This window comes from Petaurus breviceps, unplaced genomic scaffold (genome assembly GCF_028583685.1).
Source record: "Petaurus breviceps papuanus isolate PSGF00001 unplaced genomic scaffold, PetGlider_PUasm1.0 229, whole genome shotgun sequence".
Classification (NCBI taxonomy): Eukaryota; Metazoa; Chordata; class Mammalia; order Diprotodontia; family Petauridae; genus Petaurus; species Petaurus breviceps.
In genome coordinates, this window is record NW_027185903.1 from 6,573,564 (window position 1) to 6,584,863 (window position 11,300).

At 40.9% G+C, this 11,300-nt stretch overlaps 1 protein-coding gene across 6 annotated transcripts in view; it reads left to right on the plus strand.

The window, feature by feature from the left end:
* Positions 1 to 9,799, plus strand: part of SLC1A3 (solute carrier family 1 member 3) — a 202,322-nt gene extending 192,523 nt beyond the window's left edge. For 5 of the 6 annotated variants that reach the window (XM_069096147.1, XM_069096150.1, XM_069096149.1 and 2 more), the window contains one exon: positions 7,634 to 9,799. In XM_069096147.1, coding sequence (XP_068952248.1) covers positions 7,634 to 7,838 — 205 coding nt within the window. In that variant the 3' untranslated portion in view covers positions 7,839 to 9,799. The remainder of the gene's footprint in view (positions 1 to 7,633) is intronic. The other variant, XM_069096151.1, reaches the window with a different exon arrangement.
* The last annotated feature ends 1,501 nt before the right edge of the window (positions 9,800 to 11,300 follow it).

Consider the following 11,300-nt stretch of genomic DNA (forward strand, 5'->3'; position numbering starts at 1 on the left):
AAGGGGGGGGGGGGGGGGGGAGAGGGAGAGAGAGTGGGAGTGGGAGAGGTTCCAGCACTGAACAAGGAATGAATTGCTATAGAGAGCAGGGGGAGTTTTTAAATAAACAGTTTATAAACAATTTCACAGTATAAAAGAAAGTGAGAGTCATAAGAAAAGGAAAATAAGGAGGAAGTCAGGAGGAAGTTTTCAAGAAATAAAAAGGAAAGAAAGTATCCCCAAAACTATTTCAGTCACTAAAAAGCTTCTGGCCAATTGTGAGTAATCTGAGGGTAACAGCTACAGTTAGAAATACTTTACTTCCTGTATAACCAAATAGTCACAAGATTTTTAAGTCAAATTTGGAGGAGTATCATAAGTAAATTAACCAGCTTTCTGAACAAGTTGGGAATTACAGTGAAATTCTTTCATTATCTTCATTCATTCACTAAACAAAACTTTATTCACTGCCTATATGTTAAGCACTGCTCTAAGTACAGAAAGAAATCAACCTGCCCTTCAGTTTATTTATGGTTGATCAGGGGCCTGACCCATACATAGATGTACCATGCTGCATAAGTACATTAGAGTGTCGAAGTGGTGTGAGAAGACCACCTAGGGGAATGATGAAAGGCTTCATGGAGGAGGTGGCATTTGAGTTGTCCTATGAGGAAGAGTAGGAGAAAGGAGAAGCAGGGCATTTAGGTATGGGGAGAAGTGTGAATGAGGAGCCAAAAAGATCAACAGGAGAAAAACTCCTCTTCTGTGGCCAAAGGCAGAGAAAACATGCATTGGCAACACTGGGCTATTTCCAGGAAGAGAGCAGAGGAGCTGAAGGAGCTGATGGCAGATGCTGTTGGTCATCCCGGTTCACCTATTGTGTTGTTGTTCAGTCGTTTTCAGTTGTATCTGACACTTCATGACCCCATTTGGGGGGTTTTTCAGCAAAGATACTGGAGTGATTCACTATTTCCTTCTCCAGCTCATTTTAAAGATGAGGAAACCAAGGAAAACAGGGCTAAGTGACTTGCCCAGGGTCACACAGCTAGTAAATGTCTGAGGCCAGATTTGAACTCAGGAAGATGAGGCTTCCTGACTCCAGGCCCAAAGCTCTATCCATTGAGTCACCTAGCTTACCCATTTATTTTACTATCTGTGTAACTTTGGACAAATGACTTAACTTGGCCTTCAGCAAGTATTTTTGTTGCGGTTTAAACCCAGGGACGCCAAAAACTGTTGAGGTGGGGGCTCTGCCCACCCAAAAACTATTGCAGTTTCATGATGTATTGTGGTGGAACCATCTCAAAGAATTCAGTCAGACCACCTCTAATCCAAGGATAGGCATTTATTGAGACTGATGCTTCTCGTGAAGCGGGCTAAGTTCCAAGAGGAACCAGCAACTTTAGAGAAAGCAAGATGGATTTTTATAGGGCAAAGATGCAATTACATAACAGAAATTTACATAGACTAGAGGAATATCATTAATATTAAAAAGGCAGGAGGAGTTTGTTAAGGGATTAGATAATGGAGAAGGGGTCCCATCTATGGTTCAGTGGTTAAACATTCTAGTCATTCTGCCCTCCAACTGGCTAGCTATTGTGGTCCTGTCTGGTTAAGACAGATAGTTAGGTATTGTGGTCCTGTCTTGGGCTAGATGGATGATGTGATTGTGATTGAATACAAGAACACACCTGTTTCTGTGGGAATGGGTCTGGGACAGTGACCAGGTAGAGGCAGTAGCTAGGTTCCCACCACATGGACACACCTACTGTTTCTGTGGGAACTAAGATTTCAGGGACACACCTGTTGTTCCAATGAGCAGTGGAGCATATACAAAGAAGTTAGGACATTGGGGGCGAGGGGCTGAGGCTAGGTAGGTGAAGTGGGCCTGCTGTTCACTAGGGCCAGGCCTATAATGAAGTTTGAATATTGGGGATGGGGGCAGCTTTATTAGGATTCTATCATTCCCCTCTCAAAGAGTTGGCACCCAAATTCATTTGGGAAAAGGGAAAAAGATCTCAGCTTCTGTAGCTTCTTCAGGCTGTAAAGGGGAGTAGAGCTGTCCCTGTCTCAGTGCTTCTGGAGAAGGAGGTTGACTGGAACTGAGCATAGATCACATTCAGGTGATGATAGGTGAGTATGGACTGGTATCCACTGCTTGCTGCCAACTGTAGGTGAATTGGCCTGTAATGGGAGAGACACAAATCTGACAGGCAAGTTCAATATGCAGGGCCCAAGATATAAGGAGAAAGACAGATATATCTAGTAACAGGTAGTTGACTAGGCCAATTACCTTTTTACTAAACTATTTAGGCTGTATAAAGGAATATAATTTTAGGCTGAATAGCTCAAATCTAACACATACTTTAGTAGCTCAGATGTATCCCAGCCTTAGTATATGGGATAATGATTAACTTGTGTTTGTACCTTTGTTTCACAAGCTTCTTTTCCCTTTGTCTAATTGTTCCCATATCATTCAGAAAAAATGTTCTATTCCAGGGATTTAACCTTTCACTTGACTGTGCAGGCAGGCAGATGACAAGCCCATGTATTAATTTACCCAGTTGTTTGGGATATGGAATGACTACACATTCAGATTGAGAACAGCAAAATTTCACATACCTACATTGTATTTATATCTTTTACTGATCACTTGCTCTAATTAGAGAAATTTGTCATAAAAGGAAAAAGCAGGAACATGCCAGATATGACAGGATAAAACATCCTTAGCTCTGTTTGAATTCAGGTAAGAGTCACTTTAATTTCGCCTCATAGACAGACTCAGGAAGAGCTAGGTGGAAAACATTCTTTTTCAAAGGAAGACAATGGGGAAACTGAGTCAGGAGGTTCCCATTTTAGATTAAGGCAAAAATTGCCCTCTCAACTTTTCCCAAAAGCACACCTTCACCTGTAGCAGGATTCTCTCTGAGTAGATTGTGGCATTTCTCTCAGATCCTAATTTAATGCAGACAAATGTATCTAAATTCAAACTCAAAATAAAACTAGTTGCAGTCCCAATGGCTTTTACCTCAAATGGCTAGTCTCACCAATCACAGCTTAGGGCTAGATACAATTGCTTTTATTTGTATGGAGCTGCAATAAGCAATAAAAGTTTACCATGACTTACATACATAAGAGATTTCATTTCTTAGTAAGCTGAGATTGTTGTTTAGAACTTGTAGTTTCTGCTTCAAGTTCCCCCAAACCAAGCAACCCCTATCAGGAAGCTTGTGGGTTATAACCCACATAACCCAAACAAGCTTTTATTTTTTCCTGGGGCTGATAACCTTGCCCACCAGATGGTTTCTGGGGATCTGAAAAGTTTGCAAATAAGGAGAAATCAATAGAGACCCTAAAGAAGGGGCTGATCTGCCTGTGTACCCCATGATATTCTTCTTCTGGACTGATGAAAGCCACATACTTTCTGTGTGGCAAGTCCTTTACTTTCAATACTGATTTTTTCCTTGATAGAATGTCTTTCAGGGTTCCCATATTTTATTTTTAGGATTCCAGTATGTGGTAGTTTGCACATGTGGCCTCCAGTCAACCCCTATAGCACTACATTGGAGGAGAGCTTGACCATCTTCCTAAGGGAGGGGAGTAGGGAGTGTCTACCCTGTCTACCCCTAGAGCTGCTGTGGGGTCAGTTTTAGGTTTTAACATTATAACAATAATCCCAAATAACTTATTTAGCAATTTTACAATTTTCATAAGTAAGAGCCAACTTATTTTAGCTTTAAGACAGTATTAGCGGGACTTAATAAAATAACACAACTGGTTTTAAACATTTTTTCCACTGTCTTTCAGTTTCAGAAATTCAGATTAAAAGTTGCTTTGTCTACCACCATTTCTGGCTCACAGTGGTCACTCAAGTTTTACCATATAAGAGAATTTTATTACAATATAGAAATACAATAATAACACAAACAGTAAGATGACATTAATTGCATTTCCAAATCACATATAAAAATTACTGATAGAAGATTGGTCTTACCAAGTGTAGAGGCTTGTTGACTTCTGACTTCATTTTCTCCTCTCCTTTTCTCATCTCCCCACAGTTTCAGAGTCTGGTTGTGGGGGTAGTCAATTTGGGAAGGAAGTAGAAAGAGGGTACCACTCCTTGTGTGGGAGAGACTAAGGACCAGGTAGTGCCAGGAGGTTGTAGAGTACAGAGGCTGAATTAAAGTTCCAAGGGGACATTGAGGAGGGGATTTTGGTGAATAAGGGGGAGGGTCCTGGAGGAACCCACAAGCTTCCTGATAGGGGTTGCTTGGTTTGGGGGAACTTGAAGCAGAAACTACAGGTTCTGGTGGTGTGGAAGCAAGGACTTGGGGTTTTGAGAGGAAAGGTTCATCTGCTTACCTAGAGGAGTGGGCTTCAGGGTACTCAGGCACCTAGGGCTGTTGCCAGTAGGGCCCCAGTGTAGCTGCTGTGCCTCCCCACTTGTTCCTCACCAGGTGGTGGAGGAGGTTAACTCAGATTCCCTACTATTCTTCTAACTTTGCACTGCAACCTTAGCTCAGTCAGAGCCAGGACAACAGAGTGAAGGATCTTAACAGTTCTAACCTTTCACTGTATCCTTCCCTCAATCAGAACAAGGATGACAGGGAGAAAGCACTGTAGTCCTAGCCTGGGAAGAGCTGAGACCATGAAGAAGAGAATCTTAGTGGATGTAACTTCTCACTGTATCCTCAGTTTTGTCAGAGCTAGGATGACAGGGAGAAGGCACTGTAGCCCTAGCCAGGGAAGAGCTGAGACCATGAGGAAGAGGATCTTGGCAGTTATAACTTTTCACTGTATCCTTAGTTTGGTCAGAGTTGGATCACAGTGAGAAGGCACCATAGCCCTAACTTTGTCAGAGATAGGACTGCAGGGAGAAGAATCATAGTGAGGGTTTTTTTTTTACCTTTTGCTCAAGTAAACTTCATTTAGGTGTTCACTCCTTTAAAAACTTCTTGAAAATGAGAGCTTTGAACTTCCAGTCAAAGTGAGTGGGACTCTGAAAAAGATCCAGCGGCACCTAATCCCCTCTTCCCCATACTGGAGAGCTCAAAGGTTCATCTCTGAGGCATCTCTTTTTCATATCTATGCATTTCCCAGTTTCTCTTCATGCCAAATAGTAACCAGAATAAATTCAATTACCTGGATCTATATTCCCAATGATATTGCACAGTTCTCTTTCTGTGACACAGGAAAGGGTTAAGTGCTAGTCCTATTCCAAAGTGCAGCTTTGAAACTTGCCTCTCTTTGATCAGTGAAGTGACCCATTTTCTCTTAGATAGATCTTAGGGGAGAAGTCTCCCATTCCCCCCTTTTTTCCATCTGTCTTTCCACCTCCGGAACTTGGCCAGAGTCCAAGGAAGTAGAAAGAGAGAGAGATTTTTTTGTTTTTTGTTTTTTGCCAACATCCTTTCTTTAAGAGACCATCAATCTTTCTAGCCCAGGTACAGTTTTTTGTTTTCTGGTTGGCTGCATTTTAAGTCTTACAAGGTGGAAGACAGAGATTTTTACACAGACACAGAGCAGACAGATACAAACAGAAAGCACAGATAGCAATAACTTTTCTTGGTCTTCCAGATTATATAAAGACCAGGTGCTAGGAGTTGGTACTAAATGCCAGTAAGCCTAAAGAAATCCCCCTATAGCCACACTCATTTCTTCAGTGGCGTCTCACTGAAGGATGAAGAATTGAGTTCATAAAGAATGTCCCACGAAATTCTCAAGCAGAGTGTCCTCTGTCTAGAAGGAATTTGCTAACCCCAAGTGATCCAGTCAAGCCTTCCTAGGTGCTTGAAGGACCTCCCAGCAAAGAGAAGAGAAAAAGATAGGCTTACCTTTGGATTAGAAGGGTCCGAATCAGAGACTCCACTCCACATGGAGGGGGAGGTCAGAGTCAGAGACTCAGGCCCACCCAGGGATGCCAAAAAGCTGTTGTGGTTTAAACCCAGGGATGCTAAAAACTGTTGAGGTGGGGGCTCTGCCCACCCAAAAACTGTTGCAGTTTCATGATGTGTTGTGGTGGAACCATCTCAAAGAATTCAGTCAGACCACCTCTAATCCAAGGATAGGCATTTATTGAGATTGATGCCTCTCGTAAAGCGGGCTAAGTTCCAAGAGGAACCAACAGCTTTAGAGAAAGTAGATGGATTTTTATAGGGCAAAGATGCAATTACATAACAGAAATTTACATAGACTAGAGGAATATCATTAATATTAAAAAGGCAGGAGGAGTTTGTTAAGGGATTAGATAATGGAGAAGGGGTCCCATCTATGGTTCAGTGGTTAAACATTCTGGTCATTCTGCCCTTCAACTGGCTAGCTATTGTGGTCCTGTCTGGTTAAGACAGATAGTTAGGTATTGTGGTCCTGTCTTAGGCTAGATGGATGATGTGATTGTGATTGAATACAAGAACACACCTGTTTCTGTGGGAATGGGTCTGGGACAGTGACCAGGTAGAGGCAGTAGCTAGGTTCCTACCACATGGACACACCTACTGTTTCTGTGGGAACTAAGATTTCAGGGACACACCTGTTGTTCCAATGAGCGGTGGAGCATATACAAAGAAGTTAGGACATTGGGGGGGGGTGGTAGCAGGTGCAGTGGGCCTGCTGTTCACTAGGGCCAGGCTTATAATGAAGTTTGAATACTGGGGATGGGGGCAGCTTTATTAGGATTCCATCATTTTAACTTCTGTGAGACTTTATTTCCTTATGTACGAAATGACAACATTGAACTAAATAGCCTCTTGAAGTCACATCCAGATTTAGATCTATGATCCTATAATAGTATGCTTCTTGGAACCTCAGTTTCTTCATTTGCTAAATGAGCCAGGTGGAGACCATGGTTTTTAAAGTCCCTCCAGTATCCATATTCTTTGATCCTATGATATTAAATAGGAGACAATTCTCTTTGATAAGAATGGGATATTGGAGTTAAAGGTGAGGGCAAGAGGAGAAACGAAAAGGTTGGACTAGGTATTATGATTAAAAGAGTAAGGAGGATGAGAAAAACAGACTACAAGGATTGTCTAGCACAAATGAGAATCCATCTGGGGTTTTTGTCGTTCAGTTGTTTCAGTCATGTCTGACTCTTTGTGGTCTCGTTTGGGGTTTTCTTGGCAGAGATACTACAGTGGTTTACCATTTCTCCTCCAGCTCATTTTATAGATGTGGAAACTGAGGCAAACAGAGTTAAGTGACTTGTCCATAGGTTGTAAGTGTGTAAAGTTGGATTTAAGCTCATGAAGATGAATCTTCCTGTTTCTAAGCCTATTGTTCTATCCTCAGTGACACCTGGCTTTTCTGGTGGATCATAAATTTAGGGCAGTAAGAGCTGTTCAACAGACTTTTGAATTTAATGCCAACTATGTACAAGGCAAGTGCTAGGCACTGAGGATACAGGACAAAAACAAAACAGAACCCGCCCACGTGCTTGATTTTGTAATTCTCTTCTGCATTGCTCAGCAGCCTTAGTCAAGAGTGGAGAAATCAAATGGCAGGGCCTGAGCAGGGCTGAGCAGGTTGGGTACAGCAGGTGAAAGTTAAGGGTTGGGCAAGAGATTCTAGAAAAGTGCCTGGTTTAAAAAACAACAACAACCATGAAAGTGGGCCCATTGATAATGCAGCTGATTTTCTTCCTTTCTTCATCCCACAGGGATCGTCTTCGTACAACCACGAATGTCCTGGGAGACTCTCTTGGTGCAGGAATTGTTGAGCACTTATCACGACATGAGCTGAAGAACCAAGATGCAGAAATGGGTAATTCTGTTATTGAAGAGAATGAAATGAAGAAACCCTATCAGCTCATCTCCCAGGAAAATGAGACCGAAAAACCCATTGACAGTGAAACCAAGATGTAGACCGGCACAATGAAATGTAACTTTTCCATCCAGTTGCATCTTATTTTCCAGAAATCCTTTATCTTGCTCTCTCCTCCTGATTGGATAGCATTGAAAAATGATCAACAAAATTTTGATGGGGCCAAAATGTATGACTGATTGTCATTCTGTTTCTCAAAACAAAAGGAAAAAAATGAACAGTTATCTACTGGTCTTGCCTAGGTATGTGCAAAAAGAGATCAGAAAGATTGTTGACCAAGTCAACAAAAAAAAAAAATGCAAGTGTATATGACACACACAACCCTGTAAATGTGATCTTGTTTTTTATAAGCTGGAAAGTCAAAATTAGGTAGAAGAGGCTAGAAATATTTTTTTCTTAACTCTTATTTCAAAATTTCTCGATCCATAGAACACAATCCAGTTTAGGTCCCAAAATATAGTTTAGCTTGATACAACTGCAACCAGATAAAAGATGGGCAATTAGAATCTCTCTTTATCTGGCTTGTGACTTTCTATCTCATCTCACTAATAGCAGAACCTACATCCAAGTGCATAGGAAAGGCCAGATCAGGGAGCTTCTGGCCGTGAGATGCCTACCACCTTTGTGTCCCTTCCTGGCATCTTGCAATAAAAGGCATTTCTTAGAGGGGGTGATTTGAAGGGAGGATATTTCTAAGGCAGAGATGGCAGGGTGGTTTCCCAGTCCTAGATCAGAAGCCATCTTTTCCAAACTGGCAGCTGTGCCAAGAGAGAGTTCATTCCAGGAGTGAAACCACCAAATATCCTGCCCAACTTTGGTAAGGGAAAAAAAGAGTGAGAGGTCGAGCTGCACTTCCTTTTCCTCCCAACAGAGGAAATTTGGAGGGGGGAGGGAGAAGGAAATTGTTACCCACTATATCTACTAAGAATAGTAATTTAGAAAATAAAACTGAAAACTAATGGAGTGCTCAAGCTTTTACTGGAACTAGAAAAAAAATATGAAGAGCAAGATAGTGAATGGATGGTATATATTATGGGTCTCCATTGGGGAATATAAATCGAAAGAATAAAAGGGGGAGAGATTTAAAATACTCTTTACTCTGATGTGTTTTCTGTTCAGTCCAAAATCATTCCCCAAGGAAACCTGAAGATCAAAATAGCAACGTTACATATTTTCATTTTTCATGCATATTGAAGGAGTCAAAATGGAAGAGGTTTTCAGTGTGGTTAGAGATGGGGAGGAAGTTGAAAGTTGAGTGAGGACCTCTCATGTTAAACTATCTTTGTGATCAAATATTCACCAAATGAGGAAATGAGACATTTCTTTGAGTTAGAATTCCACTTATCAAATTATTCACAACATTTGGCTACATCATCCTTGTTCCCAGTAGAAATGACAAATGATTGGTAGTTCATTGCACTTAGGGAGGGAGCATTAGTTTAAAACAAAGCAACTCCTCCATTTTGAGTCGAGAGACAGGTATATTACTCCCCTTCCCCTCCCCCCCCTTAGGAATATCTAGTGAAAGCAATCATCTGGGAGTTGTCAGACAATACAAGCTGTGCTTGAGTCTATAACTGAAAGCAGCAAAGGATGGATTTGCTTTTGCTAAGAAGTTGAACATCTAGACACACACATCTTCTGATATGTAATTAGAACTATTTTTATAGAAATCCACTGCATTATGTGCATATAAAAAGTTAATGTTAGTCTATATGGAGTAACATTTAATGTTTATTGTGGCTCTATTTGGAAAATACACTGCAAAGACTTCATGAAAGTGGCTGTCTTTCTGTGACATCTTTGGAGAAAAATGGATTGTGGCTCATATCTTGGGGTTTTTGGTTTTTTTTTATACTAACTCTGTTTCTTACAGAAATCAGGTCCTCTAGGATAATACCCTTCTACCCTTTATTGGCTTTGCAGATAGATACATCCAGTGTGGACTGAGAAACATTACTTTGTAGATGTATTTTCAATAAAAAAAATTAGTTTTACATTAGCTCACCTGTGAAGTGTGGTATTTTTCGTCAGTAAGTAGTATTGGTAATAACTGGAAATAAGTCCTATGGTGGAATGAAAGCCTCCATTATGGAATGGTACTGGTAGGCTGGGTAAATCTGACAGAGAGGAAGGAAGAAGGGACTCTTGGAAGAGATAGAATAATAAAGTAGGATTCTTTTCCACAGTGGTATCTAGATCAAATAGAAAAGGAGAGGAACTAAACCATGCATAAGGATTGCATTGGGCTATAGATTGAATTAGAAAACCACATATTAACATTAGCTATGTTCTATTGTATTTTTATTAATTTTGTTAAATATTTCCCAATTCCATTTTAATCCAGTTATGTGAGTGTTTGATACCTCTCTTTTACTAGAGCTTGTCCACATGCCATTACTGTGAGTCAAATTTCTCTGATGTACCCAATTAATCCCAAAATGGGATTACAAATGTAAAAAGCTGCCCATGATTCCTGATTTTCTTCTTCCCCCAAAGTTGTTTCCAATCTGACTATCCAATTAAATCTGTCTTTACCATTGTCATTCCCATACAGTTGATGACTTGGTAGATAGAGCACTGGGCCTGGAGTCATGAAGACCTGAGTTCAAATCCAGCCTCAGATACTTACTTCCTAGCTGTATGACCCTGGGCAAATCACTTAACATCTCTTTGCCTCAGTTTCTGCAACTATAAAATGGGGGTAATAATATCACCTACCTCCAGGGTTGTTGTGAGAATCAAATGAGATAATATTCATTAAAAAGACATTTACTTCAGTGCCTAGTCCATGATAGGTACTATATAAATGTTTATTCCCTCCCCCCCCCTCCATTCACCAATGGAGTATGATTATAATCATAATAGTTGACACATAGTACTTCAAGGTCTACAAAAGTGCTTTACAGATTGTATCTCAGCTGATCATCATAACAACCCCTGAAGGTATTATCCTTATTTTACAGATGAGGAAACTAAGACTATAGCAGTTAAGTGACTTGTCCAGTGTCACGCAGCTGATAAGTATCTGAGGCAAGATTCAGTCAGGTCTTCCTGCCCAGCATAGTGTCTGACCACCGCACCTCTTGGCTGCCTCAAAGGCAAAGCCTGTAGCATTAGCATTGTTGTTCATATGATGCTTCTAATGAAGAGTTAGGAGACAAAATCATTGATTCAAAAGGTTAGATGTGACCTCCGGTGACCATCTGGGCTAAATACCTAGCTTCAGGAAGGATAAGCCATCCCATATGAGTGGGCATCTAGATTGTCAAGAAACAAAGATGCTGGGGCACCTAGATGGCACAGGGAATAGAGCACCAGCCCTGGATTCAGGATCCTAACTCAGACACTTAACACTTACTGGATTGTGATCTTGGGCTTAACCCCAATTGCCCTGCCTTCCCCCCTCCAAAAGCAAAAAGAAAGAAAGAAAGAAAAAGAAAGAAAGAAAAAAAGAAAGAAAGAAAGAAAGAAAGAAAGAAAGAAAGAAAGAAAGAAAGAAA